The sequence below is a fragment of the Lepus europaeus genome, chromosome 17 (assembly GCF_033115175.1).
Source record: "Lepus europaeus isolate LE1 chromosome 17, mLepTim1.pri, whole genome shotgun sequence".
Classification (NCBI taxonomy): domain Eukaryota; kingdom Metazoa; phylum Chordata; class Mammalia; order Lagomorpha; family Leporidae; genus Lepus; species Lepus europaeus.
Genome location: NC_084843.1, coordinates 59,499,157 through 59,521,344, shown reverse-complemented (window position 1 = coordinate 59,521,344; position 22,188 = coordinate 59,499,157). Strand labels below are relative to the sequence as shown.

Here is a 22,188-nt window from a genome sequence, read left to right as displayed (position 1 = left end):
GGGAGAGCTGAAGGCCCTGGGAGCAGAACAAGGTGGACGAGTACTTTCTTATTGTCACGTGGTGTTATACTAAACACAGTGTCATGTCATCCACCACCCGGCAAAGTCAGAATCAGTGACGTGGAGTTTTCCATAAAACTGCATCTTGAGATAACAGAAAATCATTCTGCCTGTTGTATTCTTGTTTTAGATTTTTCTCCTGTATTGTGTCCTGTGAATTTGAAATGCGTTAGGGAATAACAGATGTTTAGTCTCTTTGGTCCAAATAGACCTTGAAAAGATTCAAAGAGGATTTGTGGTGAGAAAATTTTAGTGGTTAGAAGACACCTAAAGATGATTAGCTCCTTATAATAGACTAATTATTTTAAGAAAATGCAGATATTTCCTTCTTATCATTGCTTTAATAACCAACTGTTAACATTTAACAAATCTCAGTTTGAGAAGGAACCCAAACTTTGTGCCCTTTTCAGTTTTTTTTTTTTTTTTTTTTTTTTTTTTTTTGGCAGGCAGAGTGGACAGTGAGAGAGAGACAGAGAGAAAGGTCTTCCTTTTGCCGTTGGTTCACCCTCCAATGGCCGCCGCGGTAGCGCGCTGCGGCCGGCGCACCGCGCTGTTCCGTTGGCAGGAGCCAGGTGCTTATCCTGGTCTCCCATAGGGTGCAGAGCCCAAACACTTGGGCCATCCTCCACTGCACTCCCGGGCCACAGCAGAGAGCTGGCCTGGAAGAGGGGCAACCAGGACAGGATTGGTGCCCCGACCGGGACTAGAACCCGGTGTGCCGGCGCCACAAGGCGGAGGATTAGCCTGTTGAGCCACAGCGCCGGCCTTTTCAGTTTATTTTTATGACTTTTCCTGTAAAATAAGGAAAGTACCCTTTTTTTTTTTTTTTTTTTAAGATTTATTTATTTGGAAGGCAGAGTTAAGAGAGAGAAAAACAGAATGAGATCTTCCATCCATTGGTTCACTCCCCAGATGGCCACAACAGCCAGAGCTGGGCTGGTCCAAAACTAGGAGCTTCTTCCAGATCTCCCACGTGGGTGCAGGGACCCAAGTACTTGGGCCATCTTCCACTGCTTTTCCAGGCCATAGCAGAGAGCTGGAATAGAAGTGGAGCAGCCAGAACTTGAACTAGCACCCACATAGGTTGTGAGCATCATGGGCCAGTGGATTTACCCACTATGCTACAAGCCGGCCTCCAGGAAAATATTTTTGAGTTAGAGGATTCAGAAATTCAGAGGTTGATTACAGAAGTGGAGGCATGTGTATCTGAGAAGTGGAAACACAAATATTCAAGTTGAAATAGCACTAGCCATGCAGGCATTAAGAAGTGAAAATGCTCACTTACAAAGGCAATTGGGAATTTTCAACCAAACTTAGAGAACAAGAAAAAACAAATCGGGCAACTGGTGTGTGGAATGCAACCTTGAATGTAGATAAAAGAACTTTTCAAGGTTGATGTTAAATTCCTTGTGGTTCTGGAAATACTGATAAAGAATTGACTTTTCTTTTTTTCTTTTTTTTTTTTTTGACAGGCAGAGTGGATAGTGAGAGAGAGAGACAGAGAGAAAGGTCTTCCTTTTTGCCGTTGGTTCACCCTCCAATGGCCGCTGCAGCCGGCGCATCTCGCTGATCCGAAGCCGGGAGCCAGGTGCTTCTCCTGGTCTCCCATGCGGGTGCAGGGCCCAAGCACTTGGGCCATCCTCCACTGCCTTCCCGGGCCATAGCAGAGAGCTGGCCTGGAAGAGGGGCAACCGGAATAGAATCCAGCGCCCCAACCGGGACTAGAACCCAGTGTGCTGGCACCGCAAGGCGGAGGATTAGCCTGTTAAGCCACGGCGCCGGCCATGAATTGACTTTTCTTAATTATTGTGTCTAAATGGATTTTCTTCTTATTTAAATCAAGTTAAGCAGAATAGAAATAATACTCTATTAAAATTTGCAATGGTATAAAAAAAGAACATTGTCTTTTTTAAAGATTTTTATTTTATTTATTTTTTTGACAGGCAGAGTTAGACAGTGAGAGAGAGACAGACAGAGAGAAAGGTCTTCCTTTTCTGTTGGTTCACCACCACCCCCAAATGGCCGCTATGGCTGGTGTGTTGCGGCCGGCGCACTGGCCGATCAGAAGCCAGGAGCCAGGTGCTTCCTCCAGGTCTCCCATGGGGGTGCAGGGCCCAAGGACTTGGGCCATCCTCCACTGCACTCCCGGGCCACAGCAGAGAGCTGGACTGGAAGAGGAGCAACTGGGACAGAATCCGGCGCCCCGACCGGGACTAGAACCCGGGATGCTGGCGTCACAGGCGGAGGATTAGCTTAGTGAGCCACGGCGCCAGCCTATCTTTATTTATTTGAGAGACAGAGTTACAGAGAGGTCTTCCATCCACTGGTTCACTCCCCAGATGGCCACAACGGCCGGAGCTGTGCTGATCCGAAGCCAGGAGCCAAGAGCTTCTTCCAGGTCTCGCATGTGGATGCAGGAGCCCATGGATTTGGGCCATCTTCTACTTCTATCCCAGGCCATAGCAGAGAGCTGGATGGGAAGAGGAGCAGCCAGGACTAGAACCGTGCCCATATGGGATGCCGGCGCTTCAGACCTGGGCGTTAACCCGCTGTGCTACAGCACCAGCCCCTGTCATTTTGTTTTAAGTCAAGGCTTGCTTGGTTGCTCGCTTTATTTATTTATTTATTTATTTGTTTGTTTGTTTGTTTATTTGGCAGAGAGACAGATATCTCCCCTTGCTGGTTTACTCCCCAGATGCCTGCAATGGCTAGGGCTGGGCCAGGCTGAATCCAGGAAGTCAATCCAAGTCTCCTCCCTGGGTAGTAGGAACCCAAGTCCGTGGGCCAGCACCTGCTGCCTTCCAGGGTGTGCATTAGCAAGACGATGAATGGAAGCAGAGCCAAGATTTGAACCCAGCCAGTCTGATGTGGAATGGGGGTCCCCAAGCAGCATCTCGGCCACTGTGTCAAAGTCTTTACGTCATATTGTGTGAATTGCCTAATTCAGTGTCTTTTATAAAATAAGAGAAAGGTACGTCTTTGACACTAATTGTGGGGGACATATTCTTAGCACATCAGTGATAGGTCAGGGTAGCTCGTGTTCTTTAGACCGTGTTATGGTTTGCTGGTGGCCTGTGAGTCCTGTTTGAGACCCGGAGAGCGCTGGTGAGGCACCCGGCTGTCCGGCTCTTACAGGGTTGCCTGGAGGAGGCGTCTTAGGGCCTTGGCGTCGTCCTGATTTCCCGTTGTCTGTGGAGTGACACTTTTCTTGTGGCGTAGCATTGTATAGTAGCGTCCTGACTGCTTGTTGCCTCTCAGGTGTGTGCGAGAGGTGAGATAATCCGGGTGAAAGTTCTGGGCATATTGGCTATGATCGACGAAGGGGAAACCGACTGGAAAGTCATCGCCATTAACATGGATGATCCTGACGCGGCCAATTACAACGGTAAGGGACTGGAGGGTCTCGAGTCTGAGTAGCAGCAGGCTTCACCTCGGGAGCCCGTCCCTTCTGACTGTTGGCCGAGGAGCGTGTCTGCCCCTGCCCCGGGGCACTTCGCTGGGCAGCCTTCTGCTTCGTGCCAGAGAGAAGAATGCTGCTGGTTTGAGTTTTTTCCTTTCCTTCCCCATATACTAACACTTAGTGACTCTTTATTTTTTTAAAAAATGTGTAACTGAGACATAGGCCACATACCACGAACGTCACCATTTCCAAGTGATTTTTAGCGGACGTATTCACTGCGTCACACAGCTGTCACTGCTATCTGAATCCAGAACACGTTCATTGCCCCAGCAGGAAATCCCGTATCCATTGGCAATCACTCTGTCCCCTTCCCGCAGTCCCCGGCAACCCGGAAGCTACTTCCTGTCTCTCTAGAATAAGCCTGTTCTGAACATTTTGTATAAATAGGATCACGTAATAGGTGCCTGCTATGTCTGGCTTACTTAACTGAGCATATATGAGGAGTCTTGAAAAAGTTTATGGAAAATGTGTCTTAGGAAAAAACTATGCATACATTTCAACATTTTTTGGCACCAAAATAAGCCTACGGGGCAGGCATTGTAGCACAGCAGGTTAAACCTCTGGCTGATACACTTCCCGGCCCCTTCCTGCTTAGTGTACCTGGGGCGGCAGTGGAAGATGGCCTCAGTGCTTGGATCCCTGCCATCCCTGGAGGAGGCCTGGATGGAGCTCCGTGATCCTGGCTTCTGTCTGACCTGGCCCCAGCGATTGTCGTTTAAGGGAGTGAACCAGCAGATGGAACAAATCTCTCTCTCTCTCTCTGCCTTTCAAATAAGAAAATTAAACAAAACAAAAACAACTCCTTTTCATTCCAGTTTTCCATGAGTTTTTTGAAGTGTCCTTGTATTCCATTTAGTGTTTTTGGGATTCATCCACACCGTAGCAAGCGCCAGTATTTTGTTTCTTTGTTGGTAATAACATCCATCCTTTTATTTTAAAGATTGTAATTCAGGATATATTGCAGTCATAAGGCTGCTCAGCTCTTTGTCCCCAGGGATGTGCCTGTTCTAGAGGTTTCACATGCAGACTTGCAGGCTATGTGGCCTTTGTGTCCAGCTTCTTTCCCTTAGCAGAGTGTTTTCTAGATTCATCCATGGGTAGCATGTATCAGAATCTCCTTCCTTGTTATGGCTGAATTTTGTCCTGTTGTGCAGATGCACCACATTTTGTTTGTCAGTTCAGCAGATAAACACGGAGGTGCTTTTGGACAGTACGAGTTTTGCCACCGTGAACATTCTTGTGTAAGTTTTTTTTGTGAGGAGATATAGTTAATTCTCTTGGGTATGTACCTAGGGTTGGACTTTCTGGGTCTTAGAGTAACTCTGACTAACCTTTTGAGGAACTGCCAAGTTTCCTTCCAAAGCAGCTATGCTATTTTAAAATTTTTTTTTTTTATTTGTGTGAAAGGCAGAGAGACAGACCTCCTATCTGCTGGTTCACTCCTCAAATGCCTACGAATAGCCGGGTCTGGGCCAGGCTGAAGCCAGGGACCAGAAACTCAATACTGGTGTTCACCTGTGTGGCAGGAGCCTAACTACTTGAGCCGAGGCAGTCTCATACAGGCTCTGGGAGTCCTAACCAGTGTCTTAACCACTGGGCCAGACGCCCATCCAACTGTAGTATTCTACATTCTCACCAAAGTACATGCGGGTCCTAACTTCCCCACATCCTCACCAACACTTGTTACCTTTTTAGTTACAGCCATCCTAGTAAATGTGTCTTTATTATTGTGTTGCAATAATTTTTTAAAAAATTCTTATTCATATTTGAGAGAGAGAGAAAGCAAAAGAGAGCCCTTGGGACCAGCACTGTGGTGTAGCGTGTAAAACTACTACCTGTGGTGCCGGCATCTCATGTGTGCGCAGGATTGACCCAGCTGCTCCATTAGCTAATGCTAATAATATGTGTGATATTTTTCGTGTGGATCCTGAATTGGACTGAAGCTAGGTTATCTTACACAAATAGTTAGGGTTCAGTTTAATGACACTGAACCTGGCAGTTATTGATGGCTATATGGAAACTTTAAAAAAATATTTATTTGATAGGCAGAATGATTCAGAGAGGGAGAGAGAGAGAGATCTTCCATCTGTTGGGTCACTTCCCAAATGGCCACAGTAGGCAGGTCTGGGCCAGGCAACTCCATCCTGGTCTCCCACGTGGATGGCAGGGGCCCAAGTACTGGGACCTTCCTTGGCTGCCTTCCCAGACGCATTAGCAGGGAGCTGGGTCAGAAACAGAATAGCTGGGGCTTGAACCACCTCTCTGATGTGGAATGCTGGAATCACAAGCCAAGTCTTAAGCTGCTCCACTGTAACATGGTCCCTGTGCAGACACTTTAAAGTTTTTTCTTTTTTTAAGATTTTGTTTATTTGAAAGAGTTACAGAGAGAGGTAGAGACAGAGACTGAGAGAGAGGTCTTCCATCCACTGGTTCACTCCCCAAATGGCTGCAACGGCCGGAGCTGAGCCTCTCCAAAGCCAGGAGCCAAGAGCTTCCTCCAGTTTTCCCACATGAGTGCAGGAGCCCAAGCACATGGACCATCCTCCACTGCTTTCCCAGGCACATTGGCAGGAAGCTGGATTGGAAGTGGAGCAGCCAGGACTCAAAATGGCACCCACATGGGATGCTGGCACTGCAGGCCAGGGCTTTAACCTGATACACTATAGCACTGGCCCCAGAAATTTTAAGGTTTTAAAAGAAGCACACCTCAATGGCTGGGCTAAAGCATTTTAATAGAATGCCAGGGTCACCTAGCAAAGTTTAATCACATTAGATAGGTAGGCAGTGGATATCAGTGTAATAAATGTTCTTTTTAGTATATAATTGGGGTATGACTCTGAAATAACATTCTCAACTTGATATTTTTGGTGTCTTCCACCCTTCTCATAGGAATTACCAATACATGTCCAACTAGTTCTTTCACTATGTAGCCTCTCCTTACTCTTAACTAATAGCAATTACTATCTTATGTGATCTCTTGGCACTTAGAGTCAGAGCTATTCTAAGGCACTGGATAGTTTCCTTTTAATATATATGGAATCTTGGCTCAACAAAGTCGTTAGCTCTAACATTATCTTGAAATTTAAAAATTTTTTTAAAATTTATTTTTATTTGAAAGGTTCACAGACACATAAATGGAGAGTCTTCCATCTGCTGGTTCACTCCCCAGATGCCCACAATAGCCATGACTGGACTGGGCCAAAGCCATGAGATTTGAACTTAATCTGGGTCCCACATGGGTGTCAGGGACCAAAATGCTTGAACTGCTGCATCCTGGGGTGTACATTAGCAGAAAACTGGATTGGAGTAGTTGGAACTTAACTGTGCACTCTGATATGGGATGTGCAACCCAAGTGGACCCAAGTGGCGCTACACACAGCAGACCCTGTGTTGATCTTTCTGATAGTCCACCCCACAGTTCTTTCAAGTTAGACACTATTTCTGTTGAACGTGTAGATAATAACCATGCATTCTGCCATCTGCTTATCCTCTTAGATATAAATGATGTCAAACGGCTGAAACCGGGCTACCTAGAAGCTACCGTGGACTGGTTTAGAAGGTACAAGGTTCCTGATGGAAAACCAGAAAATGAATTTGCCTTTAATGCAGAATTTAAAGATAAGGTAAAGTGTCATTCAGAATTATAGCTTCAGGTCTGTTTGTATTGAGATGTAAAATGTAACCACATTGTTGCCATCTAAAGATCTATAAAACAAGTCTAAAGACTTAATTAAGACAATCTTGATGTTTATTCATTTAAATATTCTTTTCCATTTGAAAAAAAGATTTATCTGTTTTACTTGGAAGGCTGAGTTACAGAGAGAGAGGGAGAGACAGAAACAGAAATCTTCTGTCTGCTGGTTCACTCCCCAAATGACTGAAATGGCCAGGGCTGGAGTAGCTGAAGCCAGGATCCTGGAGCTCTGTGCAGGTCCATGTGGATAGCCGGGGCCCAGGCACTTGGACTATCTTCGACTGCCTTTCTGGGCACATTAGCACGGAGCTGGATCAGAGCCTCTGGACTTGAACTGGTGCTCATATGGATGCCCTTTTTTTTCCTATTTTTAATGTAGGAAGTGGTTCAAAAAAGGCCAGGTGTTAGGCATTGGGAAAATAGTGATAGAATTAATAGAAATTAGAAATAGACAATGTTGGTAGAATCCTTGTCTGTGGTAATGCTTATCTTTTCAAATTATAGGCCTTTGCAGTTGATATCATTAAAAGCACTCATGACTATTGGAAAGCTTTAGTGACTAAGAAGACGGATGGAAAGGGAATCAGCTGGTAAGTGTTAACTTTCTCTGCTGTGTAGCTTGCAGTGTAGACCAACCCACTCCAAAGGCTTTAAGACAGTATACTCTTTTTTTTTTTTTTTTTAAGATTTATTTATTTATTTATTTGAAAGTCAGAGTTACACAGAGAGAGAAGGAGAGGCAGAGAGAGAGGTCTTCACTCCCTAATTGGCCGCAACGGCTGGAGCTGTGCCGATCTGAAGCCAGGAGTCAGGAGCTTCCAAGGCCTTGGACTATTTTATGCTGCTTTCCCAGGCCATAGCAGGGAGCTGGATTGGAATTGGAACAGCCGGGACTTGAACTGGCACCCACATGGGATGCCAGCACTGCAGGTGGTAGCTTTACCTGCTACGCCACAGCGCCGGCCCCAAGACAGTGTACCCTTGCGGTCACTTAGGAAAGAGGTGGCAGTGTTGTCACTCAGTGCTCATGTGAACGAGAAGATAAGCACATAAACAAGTACAAAGTACCTGTGGCATTCTCTGTGAACACCTACGGACTAGAGCGTTAAAGGCAACAGTGAGATCAGAGCTGCGTGGGATAATTGACAAAGGGTGCTCAGAATATAGGGGATAAAATAAGATAGATGCAAGAGAAAAGCTTCTATGGGAAAATGGAATGAAAGGATACGTTGTTTTAGGTACAAAGAATTTTGAAATCCATGCATCTGGAAAAATGCAAAACTATGAATGAACTTTAAAATTTTTTGCACCAAAATAAACTTTTGATTCCATTTCCTACAAGCCTTTTGAAGTAACTTAGGAGGTAATATGCATTGCCACTAACCAGTAACTACCTTTCACACTGGCTTGACTGCTGCTCATGGTGATGGCTGATTTTTACTGAGCTGTTAAGTTTGCCAGTTTGTGACAGAGGTAAAGTAAGTGCTGGAACTGAATCTTCCTCTTAGGTACTGTTATTCTGAATACACTAGACAATGAAGTGAAGATGTACGAACGTTGGAAGGGGAGAACCAGTTGTTCTAGATGATGTAATTATGTGCTCAGGAAACCCTAAAACAATGTCAGCAAGGTCACAGAGTTGATGTGTGCGTTGGTAGCGTTCTGTCCACACCTGTGACAGAATCTGAACTGAAGGAGAGGATCCCATGTAAATAGTGATGAAAAACCAGCACCCAGCTGTGAACAATAAACCTTTTGTCTTTTTAAAGATTTATTTATTAGAAAAGCAGAGTTAGAGAGACAGAGGTGGGGGGGGGGTGTCTTCCATCCGCTGGTTCACTCCCCAATTGGCCACAATGGCCAGAGCTGTGCTAATCTGAAGCCAGGAGCTTCTTCTGGGTCTCCCATGCGGGAATGGGGACCAAGAACTTGGGCCATCCTCTACTGCTTTCCCAGGCCATAGCAGAGAGCTGGATTGGAAGTGGAACAGCTGGGTCTCGAATAGACGCCCATATGGGATGCCGGCACTGCAGGTGGTGGCTTTTTCCCCACTATGCCACAGCGCCGGCCCCCTTTTTCCTTTTTATTTAAGGGTTTATTTTATTTATTTGAAAAGCAGAGTCACAAAGAGAGGGAGAAACGAGAGAGATCTTCCATCTGCTGGGGCCAGGCCAGAGCCAAAAGCCTGGAATTCTTCTGGATCTCCCATGTGGGTGGCAGGGGCCTAAGCACTTGGTCTGCCTTCTGCAGCTTTCCCAGGTGCATTAACAGGGAACTGGATTGGAAGTGGAGCAACCAGGACCCAAACTAGTGCCCATATAGGATGTTGGCATTGCAGGCAGCAGCTTATCCCACTGCACCACAATGTCAGCCCCTACTTTGACTTTATTTAAAATGGAGAGAGACAGAGGGATCTTTTATCCACTCCAAATTCCTGCAACAACTGGGGATCGGCCAGACCAAAGCCAGGAGACTGGAACTCAATCCTTGTCTCCCATGTGGGCATCAGCCACCTGAGTACTTGAGTCGCCACCTGCTGCCTCCCAGGGCACACTCGTGGGAAGCTGCTTGGGTGCAAACCAGGCACTCTGAGCATGTTCAGCCAGGAGGTTCATGTCAGATGTTTTAGCTACACTGATCGGAATTGGATTTTTTGTTTCATTTTTTCTGGTTAGGAGAAAATACGTTTCTCATGAGTGTCACTTTGCGTTTCCCTGCTACTTCAGTGAGAATTAGAAAGCATTCAATCTCAGGTTCTTAAATCTGAACTTATTAAGATTTGGATAAAATTGACTGCAAAAATAGCTGTACGTTGCTCAAATGAATCATCACAGTGTTTATGTGGATGAAAAAGCTTTCAATTAAAACAAGCCTGGTATACCATCTCCACCTTAAATCCAAAGAGTTAATTGTTTTTGTTGTTTTGTCTTACGCCTGTTTTTGTTTTATTTAATAGCATGAATACAACAGTGTCTGAGAGCCCCTTCAGGTGTGACCCCGATGCGGCCAAAGCTGTTGTGGATGCTGTATGTACAAGCTTCCTTTAGAAAGAAAATATTTGGGGGCTGAAAACTCCAGTGCTACATGGGGACAGGAAGTACTTCTTTCAGCAAATATCTTTGACGTCTTGAGGTTACTTGAGGGGGAAGCTGAGGGTGGTCTAGTTGACCAGCAGTTAGCAAAACCAAAGTGGTTCCAGAATGTTCCAAGGAAAAGCAAGTGCCTGTTGTCTCTCAAAAGCCATTTTTCAAAGAACCAATGGCCATTTACTTGACGTGGTCACAGCAAGGACTGAAGAGCCCTCAGTGCTTTGGTAACACTAGACAGGACTTTGGAGTGAGGTAGTCGTCATCCAGCAGAGCAAGAGCTTTCTGTGCTGCTTCTAATGGCTTGGACTAAATTAGGTCGTAAATTATTTTCATTTGCAACAGTAAATAAGGAAAATGAAAGAAAAGGAGGTCTTTTTACTGCTTTGTAAATGGCAGTTTGAGAAAGGACAGCTTAACAGTGATGCCAGCCACTTCAATCCAGCGTTACTTACCGGGAGTCCTGCAGAGTTGAGTGAGGAGAGTCGGGAGGGTGGTTAACGCCATCGTAAACTTCAGTGGGCGCCCCCTGTCTGTATGCAAGAGTCGGTTCCTTTTCTTTCTTTGAAAAACATACATTTTTATTAGTCATCTTCCTGTCAAGAGGATGGAATTTGTTAGCCTCTCTTAGTGGTAGAGCAAACCTCACATCTAGATATTTAGAGCCTAACATCGGAATAGCCTGTGTTCAAGTTCTTTAAAATCCCTGTCATCTTACTTTTGTGCTTTTTCCTCCTAGAATTAGGCTAATATATTTTTATGTTTTATTTTAGTTGCCACCACCCTGTGACTCCGCCTGCACGATACCAACAGATGGTAAGAGCTGCATTCAGTAAATAGAACAAAAAGCTCTACTTATCTTTGGAAAATTAGTTACATTTTATTCTCAATTGATCAATATTTAGATATGTGAGTAGGGTACAATGTGATGTTTTGGTATATGCTTATAATGTGGAGCGATTAAATTAGGCTGGTTGATAAATCTGTCACTTCAAAAAAATAATTTTTTTTTTTGTGGTGGAAACCTCTACTTTGAAGCACACAGTACATGATCGCTTAGTGTGGTCGCTGTTGAGCGCAGTGGCCCGCTGGAGCTTGTCCCTCCTGTCTAACGGGGACACTGCATCTCCCTTCCCCGGCCACCTTCCTGCCTAGTCCGGCTTGCACCATTCCACTCTCCACTCCTCGTGGTACTGCGGCCATGCGGCGATTGTGTTTTATGCCTGGCTGTTGCATCGAGCATCGTGTCCTCCAGCTCCTCCTTGTGTTTACCAACGCGTCGCGTACACACAGGGAGAGAAGGGAGGCATTTCTAGAGTTCCACACCGTGTGTAGGAAGGGTGGGCTGCTACGTACCTACTGTGTTTACTGCCACTCCATCATAGCGGTCTCCAGGCCGGAGTTCCACATAGACGCCTGGTGGACCCTGGGCGGGCTGGGCTCCATGCGCCTCTCCCCATTGCATGCTAGAATTCTCTGTAAGAAAAGGGTTTTTCCACATGAAAAACGGCTTTGAAAATCACACTACAATTAGCATGAAGATCCACTAAAGCAAGCATATTCTTCGTTTTCTATTAGGGATAATTCTGATTCTTAATAGGAATTCTGATTTTTTTTTGAGTACAGTGGATAAGTGGTTCCATCACCAGAAAAACTAACGTAGTTTCTCTGGAGCACAAGAGGAGCCTGTTGCTGCAGCCTGCTCACCTGGAAACTTCCGAGGCTCTTCAGAGGCCTGCATTCACAGAACTCATCCGGCTCTAGCAACCCTGCTGTGCCCCAGCCAGTGCTTTCAGAATATTAGCTGTCTAAAAGCGCGTTTCGTGTCTCACCTAAGAGAACTTTTAGTTACAACTGACTTAGTAGCAAAGGTGATTCGGAAGTCGTTTGTGAATAGATGTGGGAGAGGAGCACGTACTGGATGTATATGTTTACCATGTGTGAAGAAATAAAATAAAATTATTTTGCCGAAGCTTGATTTAGAATATTTTTATTTTATGTTTTAAAGATTTATTTATTTATTTATTTAGAAGAGTTAGGGAGATAGAGATCTTCCGTCTGCTGGTTGACCTTTCAAATGGTCACAGCTGCCAGGCCTGAGCCAGGCAGTTGGTGGACATCACTGACCCCTGCCCGCTGGATGCCAGCAATGTCCTCCGCAGGCCGTGACAAGAATGTCCCCAGACATTGTCGAGAGTCCTCATAGGGCAAAATTGCCTCTTGCTGGGAACTACTGGGGCGGCACTTGAATGAGTCTCCTAAGGGTGGTACAGCCACCCAGGACCCATGTCCTCAGTTTTGTCTTCATGTCGCTGATGCCTCCTGCCAGGGACTGAGCTGCACACCACCTGGGAAACAAGTGAAGCCTTCTTTTGTACCAGAATCTGTCCTGTGGGCTGGTACAGCTGGAGGGCGGAGGTCACAGCTTACTGGCTGCTGCACCTGCCAGTGTCCACGCAGGCTGTCCACCTTCAAGCTGCTCTGGAGTGGACTGCTGGGGACCAGATGAGGGAAGAGCAGGAAGGGACAGGTGCACGGGGAGGACTTCGGTGTTTTTAAGAAATTAAGACTTTATTAGACCCCCTAAGGCTGGCTAGGCACTAAGCTTTGGCTGGTTTTACAGTCCTGCTGGCAGGAAGAGGAGGAGGAGCAGCAGAGAACAGGGCCCTGCAGCCAGGGCCACTGTTTCAGTGAAAAAAAAAATTTTTTTTTAAATTTATTTGACAGGTAGAGTTATAGACAGAGAGAAAGGTCTTCCTTTTTCTGTTGGTTCACCCCCCAATTGGCCGCTACGGCTGGCACTGTGCTGATCCAAAGCAAGGAGCCAGGTGCTTCCTCCTGGTCTCCCATGCAGGTACAGGGGCCCAAGCACCTGGGCCATCCTCCACTGCCTTCCCGGGCCACAGCAGAGCCGGACTGGAAGAGGAGCAACCGGGACAGAACCCGGCACCCATATGGGATGCCGGTGATGCAGGAGGAAGATTAATCAAGTGAGCCACGGTGCCGGCCCCCAGTGAAATTCTTTATACTTACTGTGGTCTTTATAGGAGCTCAGTTACCCAATACCTGGACTTTCATTCTAGAGCAAAAGTTTTTTAATTTATATCAGCAAAAAGCACAGTATTGTTTACTCTTTGAAGTGATACAGCTACCTTTATTTATTAATCAACTGATTGGACCCTTCGGTCATTTCCATTCTAGTCTAAGTTATCAACCAGAATAGCTTTGCGGCTGGCCAGACACGGGTCTGAGTCCTGGCCCATCTTGTTGTTATCGCTGTAATCTTGGGTCAGCTTCCAACCACTCGGCCTCCGTGCCCTCTGTTGTGAAACAGACATTCGTGTAACCCAGTGCCCTCAGATTTCTCAGCAGAAATTTTGATAGCGATGATGGTAGATCACGTGCAGTTCTAAGAAATAATACATCCTTTGACCACCCGGCCTCGTTTCTCCCAGAAGTAACTAACATCACAACCAGGATAACAATCCACGGATCTTACTTGATTTCCTAGTTGTACTCATTTGTGTAGTGCTGTTTTGTATATAATTTAATCGCTTGTGTATGTTAATATAACCTACAAGATGGTGAATGGTCCCAACACCACAAGGAGCTTTTTTTTTTTTTTAAATATTTTGTTTGTTCCATGTGATCTCTGAGTTTTAGTTTAGGTATAGTCCTTTTTTTTTTTTTTTTAAGATTTATTTTGAGAGGCAGAGAGAGAGGTCTAACACCTGCTGGTTCACCCCCTAAATGGCCTCAGTGGCCAGAGCTGAGCGATCCGAAGCCAGGAGCCAGGAGATTTTTCCTGGTCTCCCACGTGGGTGCAGGGGCCAAGCACTTGGGCCATCCTCCACTGCTTTCCCAGGCCACAGCAGAGAGCTAGATTGTAAGTGGAGTAGCTGGGACTCCAACCAGCGCCTATATGAGATGCTGGCACTGCAGGCAACGGCTTTACCCGCTATGCCACAGCACCGGACCCAAGTAGCTTTTAAAATTACACCAGGACTGGGTATTGTGGCCCAGTGGGGTAAGCTTCCACTTGAGACCCACATCCCATATCAGAGTTCCAGTTTGAGTCCTGGCTGCTCTGCTTCCAATCCAGCTTCCTGCTAAAGCATCTTGGGAGTCAACAGATGATGGCTCAAGTGCTTGGGCCCCTGCCTCCCACACAGGAGACCCAGATGAAGCTCCTGGCTTTGGCCTGGACCAGCCTGGCCATTGCAGCCATTTGGGAAGTGAACCAGCAGATAGGAGCTCTCTTCCTCTCTATCACCCTGCCTTTCAAATAAATAAATCTCGAAAAGAAAAAGCTGTTTCCCTGCCTCCTGAGAGTCTCTGGGCAGAAAAGAATTTGCTTTCCCGTTGTGCATATGGCTTCACAGTGGAAATATGTTCATTTAAGGGTCATCGTATCAAGGGGCCAGTGTCGTGGCTCAGCAGGCTCCTGGCTTTGGCCTTGCCCAGCCATTTTGGGAGTGACCCAGTGGATGGAAGATCTCTCTCCCTCTGTCTCTCTTTCCCTAACTCTGTCTTTTCAAATAATAAATGTCTTTAAAGAAAAGTCATAGAATCGAATAACTGCCACCTAGTTCATTGCTGCCTCTGTTGGTCTTTATGCTCTTTCCTCTAGTTATTGCAACCTTTACGTCTGACAGGAATCACCAGGAATGAAATGAAGCCATGAGGATCACAAGGTTCTATGGCTCTGGGAGGTCGAGGAGAAGCCACAGAGCCATTTGGCAGTATCTATCAGAATTTGCGATTCTTGCCCTTGGACTCAGCATTCCACTCTAGCAATTTCTTCTGCAAGATAGTGAGCCATGCACACAGGACGTAGCAGCTTGGTTTCCAAATGTGAACCCTGGGATAGTGTCTCCATGTCCTTTAGAGGGATGGCCGCTTTCCAGAGTGAGGTAACCACACAGACTGGCCTGGAAATGATGGTGAACACATAAGGAACAGAGAGGGCAGGCCCTGTTAGCAGCAGCGACCAGGATCTCCAGCCAAATCCAGCCGGCTCCTGCCTGCTTTGTGAGGGAAATGTTATCAGAGCCCAGCCACACCCGTTCATTTCCAAACAGCAGCTGCCTTCGTGCTGCCAGGGACAGACGCCATATGGCCTGAAAATATTTCTTTTGATCCTTAACAGAAAATGTGTATCAGTCCCTTCTCTATCCTACTATCTTATGCTTTATTACTTGTTTAAGACCTATTTTTTGGCCGGCGCCGCGGCTCACTAGGCTAATCCTCCGCCTTGCAGTGCCGGCACACTGGGTTCTAGTCCCGGTCAGGGCACCGATCCTGTCCCCGTTGCCCCTCTTCCAGGCCAGCTCTCTGCTGTGGCCAGGGAGTGCAGTGGAGGATGGCCCTGCACCCCATGGGAGACCAGGAGAAGCACCTGGCTCCTGCCATCGGATCAGCGCGGTGCGCTGGCCGCAGCGCGCCTACCACGGCGGCCATTGGAGGGTGAACCAACGGCAAAAGGAAGACCTTTCTCTCTGTCTCTCTCTCACTGTCCACTCTGTCAAAAAAAAAAAAAAAAAAAAAAGTTAAAAAAAAAAAAAAGACCTATTTTTTCTGGGGACTGGTGTTGTGACGCAGCAAGTTAAGATGCCGGCTCCCGCATGGACACAGTTTCAAGTCCCAGCTGCCTCACTTCTGATCCGGCTCCCTGCTAATGCTCCAGGGAAGGCGGCAGAGATGGCCCGAGTTCTTGGGCCCCTGTTCCCCTGTGGGAGATCTGGATGAAGCTCCTGGCACCTGGCTCTGGTCTGGCCCAGTCCTGACTGTTGCAACCATCTGGGGACTGAACCAGCAGAAGGGTGGTTCTCTGTCTCTGTTAACTGTCTTTCAAAGAAATAAATCTAAAAAAAAAAAAAAAAAAAAAAAAGCTGCGCTGAAATGACATTGAGATAAAGCTCAGCAGACATCTCTGCCTTTTCCCCGAGGGCAGATTGCTAGAAGTGGAGCTGCAGGGTGCAGAGTGCGCAGGTTTACAAAGACTTTTTTAAGTTTTCTAAGTTGCCCTCCACAAGAACCATCCTGGGATGCCTTTCCGCTGGCTGGCTCTGAGAGTGCCCCAAATCTCAGGGTTTTGTTTTGTTTTGTTTTGTTTTTTGTTTGTTTTTGACAGGCAGAGTGGACAGTGAGAGAGAGACAGAGAGAGAGAGAAAGGTCTTCCTTTGCCGTTGGTTCACCCCCCAATGGCCGTTGCGGCCGGCGCACTGCACTGATCCAAAGCCAGGAGCCAGGTGCTTCCTCCTGGTCTCCCATGCAGGTGCAGGACCCAAGGACTTGGGCCATCCTCCACTGCCTTCCTGGGCCACAGCAGAGAGCTGGACTGGAAGAGGAGCAACCGGGACAGAATCCGGCGCCCTGACCGGGACTAGAACCCAGGATACCGGCGCCACAGGCGGAGGATTAGCCTAGTGAGCCGCGGCACTGGCCAAATCTCAGGGTTTTAAACATACTTTTAAAAAGTCTCTCAGCTTACAAAATGTGTCCCCCTCCTCCTAGAAATGCATAATTACCCCTCAAAAGAATGCTGTGACCCTGAGCCTCTGAACTTCAGCCAGCATCAGACTTCCCAGGAAGGCTTGTTCACCTGCATTGCTTGGCCCCGCCCCAGGAATTCTGATTGCCTAGATAAAGGGGAACCTGAGAATATGCATTTCCAATTTGCTCCCATCTGCTGGGTCACTCCCAACTGAGGCCAGGAGCCGGGAACTCCCATCAAGGTCTCCCAAGTGAGTGTCAGGGAGCCAAGTACTTGGGCCATCATCCACTGACTGTGAGTCGGAAGTGCCGAGTGGCCTGGGAATCCTGCCTGCCTCTGTAATTGTGCACGGCCCATTCCCTCTGTCCCTTTGATCTGAGATGTGGGCATCTCACGGTAGGGCTTAAGCTTCTGCACCACAACTTACCTGTTAATTCCATTTCCATAAACTTTTTGAAGTACCTTGTATAATAGAGCCAATGAGCTGTACACTCTGATGGGTGAATTCTGTGGTGTGTGAATTGTACCTCAAAGCTACTACCAAAAATAAAATCGGTGCATATTAGAGATGTTGAGGTGGTAGAGAGGAGGAAGAGGGGCCATGTGGGAAGGGGGAGAGGACACGTGGGAAAGGCTGACCACGGAGGTTTGGCTGGGCCTGGGTCCTGGACAAGATGGAGAAGTGGAAGCAGCCTCCAGGCCAAGCATAATTAACAGAGACAGGAAGGGTCTCAGGGCTGAGGGTGTGGATGTTAATAGTCAACATTTATTGAGTGGGCTAGTGAACTAAAATTATGGAGTCTTTTCAAAGATTTATTTATTTGAAAGGCAGAGTGACAGGGAGAGGGAGAGACAGAGACGTCTTCCATGTACTAGTTCATTCCCCAGATGTCCACGGTGGCCCAGGCTGGTCCAGAAATCCATCCTGATCTCCCACACGGGTGGCAGGGGCCCAAGTGTTTCTCTTGCCTTCCCAGGTGCTAGATCAGAAGCAGAAGAGCCGGAACTGGAATCGGTGCTCCAATGTGGGATGCTGGCCTGGCATGTGGTGGCTTAACCCACTGCACCACAACACTGGCCTCAAACTATGTAACCTCCCTAAAAATTGTTTGTTCATGCCTTCCTTCCTTCATAGTTACTGAATGAATTGCACCGAGCACCTACTATGGGCCAGAAAACGTGCTCACCACCGGAGACACTGTAAGAAAGCAGACACTATTGTTACCCACTTTGTGCATAGGAAGGTTAAATACCCAAAGCTACAGAGTTAGTAAATGGAAGAGCAGGCTGTGTGACCCCAAAACTCATTTTTCTAAACGATGTTGTGATGTTGTGCATCCCATAGACAGTCATGAACAAAACCAGAACGGGACCCCCCAAAATATGCCGATGCCACATGCTGATGAGTTCCCCGGAAGGCACTTGGGAAAGAGCGGCGGCGGAAAGGAATGGTCCCCCTTCTTCCCTGCAGCAAGCCACAGACATTCCTTTGGGAAGCTGCCTTCCCAGCACCATGAGAAGATAACTCTTGTCAGCCCAGGTGGCACCAGAGGGCTGCACGCCCTGAGCCAGGCAAGTGTGGACGGAGAATATTTAGGACAACACCGTGCCTGTGCTGAGCTTGTATGGACGCTTGTTCTTATCGTTATTCTCTGATCACTACAGAGCATTTACGCTGTGTTAGGTATCGTAAGGAATCGAGAGATGATCTGAAGTATCCAGGAGGGCAGGCGTTTAGCCTAGCAGTTAACATGCTTTATGTTCCACATTGGAGTGCCTCGGCTCAGCTCCCAGCTCCGGCTCCTGACGCCAGCTTCCTGCCCAATGCGGACTCTGGGAGCCAGCACTGATGGCCCAAGTAATGGGCTTCCTGTCGCACAAGTGGGCGATGGAGTGAGTTCCCTGGTCTAGGTCCATGCCTGGCCATTGCAGGCAGCTGGGTGGTGAACCAGCAGATGGGAGCTCTCGCTCTCTCTCTGCTTTTCAAATAAAACCAAAACAACAACAATAGCAAAACAAAAACCCAGTATGTGGAGGATGCATGAGGTTCTTTTTTTTTTTTTTTTTTTAAGATCTATTTATTTGAAAGGCAGAGTTACAGAGAGGCAGAGAGATGGCCCCAACATCTGGAGCTGCGCCGATCTGAAGCCAGGAGCCAGAAGCTTCTTCTGGGTCTCCCACATGGGTGCAGGGGCCCAAGAACTTGGGCCAGCTTCCTCTGCTATCCCAGGCCATAGCAGAGAGCTGGATCGGAAGAGGAGTAGCCGGGACTAGAACCAGCACCGCATGGGATGCAGGTGCTGCAGGTACCTGCTATGCCACAGCGCTGGCCCCTGCATGTAGGTTCTAAGGAAATCCTGTGCGATTTTATATAAGGACGTGAGCATCTGTGGATTTTGGTATCTGCAGGAAGCCTGGAACCAATTCCCCTTGGAGCCTGATGTAAAACTACAACTGTCTATATAAAATGCAAGTATTTAGGCATAGAAATAGATACATGTGTGTACGTTCTGTATTTATATATAGTAGATATAGAATATATGTATACATATATATATTAAATTAAAAAATAAAACTACTTGAGAGACAGAGAACTTCCAATGGTTCATTCTCCAAATGTCTGCAACAGTGGGGACTGGACTGAGTCCAGATCCAGGAGCTGGGAAAACAATTCAGGTCTTTTTTTTTTTTTTTTTTTAAGATGTACTTTTTTTTTTTTTTTTTTTGACAGGCAGAGTGGACAATGAGAGAGAGAGAGAGACAGAAAGGTCTTCCTTTTACCATTGGTTAACCCTCTAATGGCCACTGCGGCCGGTGTGCTGTGGCCGGCGCACTGTGCTGATCCGAAGCCAGGAGCCAGGTGCTTCTCCTGGTCTCCCATGGGGTGCAGGGTCCAAGCACTTGGGCCATTCTCCATTGCACTCCCAGGCCACAGCAGAGAGCTGGACTGGAAGAGGGGCAACCGGGACAGAATCCAGCGCTCCGACCAGGACTAGAATCCAGGGTGCCGGCGCTGCAGGCGGAGGATTAGCCTATTGAGCCGTGGCGCCGGCAATAAGAGGTACTTATTTACTTGAAAGTCAGAGTTAGAGAGAGAAGGAGAGGCAGAGAGAGAGAGAGAGGTCTTTCATCTGCTGGTTCACTCCCCAAATGGCCACAACATCCGGAGCTGAGCTGATGTGAAGCCAGGAGCCAGGAGCCAGGAGCTTCCTCTGGGTCTCCCACGCGGGTGCAGGGGCCAAGGACTTGGGCCATCCTCTACTGCTTTCCCAGGCCACAGGAGTGAGCTGGATAGGAATTGGAGCAGCCGGGAATTGAATCAGCGACCATATGGGATGCTGGCACTGCAGGCGGCAGCTTTACCTGCTACGCCACAGCACCGGCCCCCAATCCACATCTTTCATGTGGGTGGCAGGAACCTGATTATTTGAGCCATCACTGCTGCCTCCTGTGGTCTGCATTGGTGTTGAGCTGGAGTTAGGAGCTAGAGAAAGGAGTCAAAGCCAGAAGCCTTGATGTGGGATGTGGGTATCTTAACCACTAGGTCAAATTCCTGCTCCTGTGTCTATATATTATATGTAGAATTTGTTTGCCCACATATCCTGTAGTAGCTATTCTATTTCTGTTACTGTTTTATTATACATAAGAACTATTTATATTTCCATTCCTATGAGTGAGCTGTCCCCTCTGTCTGTTTCTGCTGTGGTGTTAGCCTTTTTCATACTTATATGATTACAAACATCGTTCCCAGCTTGTTATCCATCTTAGGAGTTTGTTTATAGTATCATCATTGTTGGTTGGTCATAAAAGTTTTTATTTTTATAGAGTTGACTTTGTCAATATTTTCTTTTTCGGCTTCTGGATTTTCAATCATAGCCAGAAAGGCCTTACTCATTCCAAGATTTTAAGGAATCCATGCTTTCTTCTGGTTTTTCTACTCTGTGTCTTAATCGTGTACTGCACAAATCTTTGAAGCATTTGGAAGCCACTTTGTACTTAGTGTAGGATGTCATTTATGAATTCAGCTCCAAGTTTTTTCAGACTACCCAACTTCCTCAACCCCTTAATCATTTAGTTAAAAAAACATAATAGAAAGATTAAAAAAAAAAAAAAAAAAAAAACCTCTGGAAGAATTGCTTTACACACAAAAATCCTGTTGCACCTGTTCTACAGATGGGTGCCCTGGGGCCTGGGGCACTTGTGTACTTGCCCCAGGCTGTCCAGTTGGTAAATGGTATCTGTGCACTCCCCCTCCGCCCTGGTCCCTCCAGCCGCCTTTGAGTTTTTCCACCTCTTGCAGCCTGACTCCCGCCAGAGGCAGCCACTCAGAGAGTGTTACCTTGCACTGGGACAGCCCTGTGCTCCCAGGTGCACACGTGTTGGGGTTCCAGGTCCCGTGAACACAGCCCCCTGGGTTTATTCAAAGCTGTGAGAAACCTCAGGACATGGCCTGACCCCTCTCTGTGCCTGGCCAGGATTCAGACTCAACGCTTCCGACCACAGGCGTGAGAGGAGGGAGGAAGGCGGCGCCTTGCCCCCTCGGCCCTCTGGGCACTGCCGGTGTGCCAGCAGCACTTTCGCCTTTATTTCTGCGTGGGCTGGGCTGTGTCCGTACAACGTTCTGGCCCGTTGGCTTGTGCAGCTCCCTATGCACCAGTTTTAATGACTGGGGATCGTCACAGTCGCTCTATCTGATGGTGCTGGCTCCTGTCTTTGTCCTTTTTTCAGAGCCTGTTGTTTCCTGATAGTATTATTTATTTTTCCCTATGAATTTCAGGAACAAACAGGGTAGTTTAAAACACACACACACACACAACCTGTTAATCCTACCAGTGCTTTTATTGGGATTATATCAAGCGTATGGTTCTACTTATGGAGGATTGAGACCTTCATGGCATTGAGAATTCCCATCCAAAAAACCGTTCCATTCGACTGTTTGCTATGTGTAAAATGCGAGTCACCACTACACCAGTCTCACAGGGCTGTCCTCAGAATAAGGTGGGAAAACACAGGCGCAGCCCGGCGCGCTGGGGACGCCAAGCGGCCCCGCCGGTCGTGTCCCAACTCCGACTCCCTCACTTGAACAATGGGAACGAGAGGACCGGCTTAAACGGCTGAAAGGAGGGTTAAGCGAGGCGAGGCACAGCAAGCGCGCCCAGTAAATATTAGCTGTTCTGGACAAAGGCTATCGGGGCAGGCGCTGGGTGTTGGGGCAGGGCGGCCCCGGGTCCTCTTTCCCAGAACCCACTGAACCCTGGATCGCCCCTTGTGTTCCCCGCGCGTCCGGGAACGCACAGGGATCGGCGTCCCCGGCCGCCCAGCGGCCCTTCGGTTCCGGCCCCGCCTTCCAGCCGCCACACTGCCACGTCTCGCGCGGCGTACTCGCTCCCTG

At 47.5% G+C, this 22,188-nt stretch overlaps 1 protein-coding gene across 2 annotated transcripts in view; it reads left to right on the top strand.

The window, feature by feature from the left end:
* Positions 1–12,272, top strand: part of PPA1 (inorganic pyrophosphatase 1) — a 33,664-nt gene extending 21,392 nt beyond the window's left edge. For both annotated transcript variants that reach the window (XM_062215322.1, XM_062215321.1), the window contains exons 6-11: positions 3,319–3,445; positions 7,016–7,143; positions 7,719–7,804; positions 10,171–10,240; positions 11,074–11,116; positions 11,927–12,272. In XM_062215322.1, coding sequence (XP_062071306.1) covers positions 3,319–3,445; positions 7,016–7,143; positions 7,719–7,804; positions 10,171–10,240; positions 11,074–11,116; positions 11,927–11,958 — 486 coding nt within the window. In that variant the 3' untranslated portion in view covers positions 11,959–12,272. The remainder of the gene's footprint in view (positions 1–3,318; positions 3,446–7,015; positions 7,144–7,718; positions 7,805–10,170; positions 10,241–11,073; positions 11,117–11,926) is intronic.
* Positions 12,273–22,188: the final 9,916 nt, after the last annotated feature.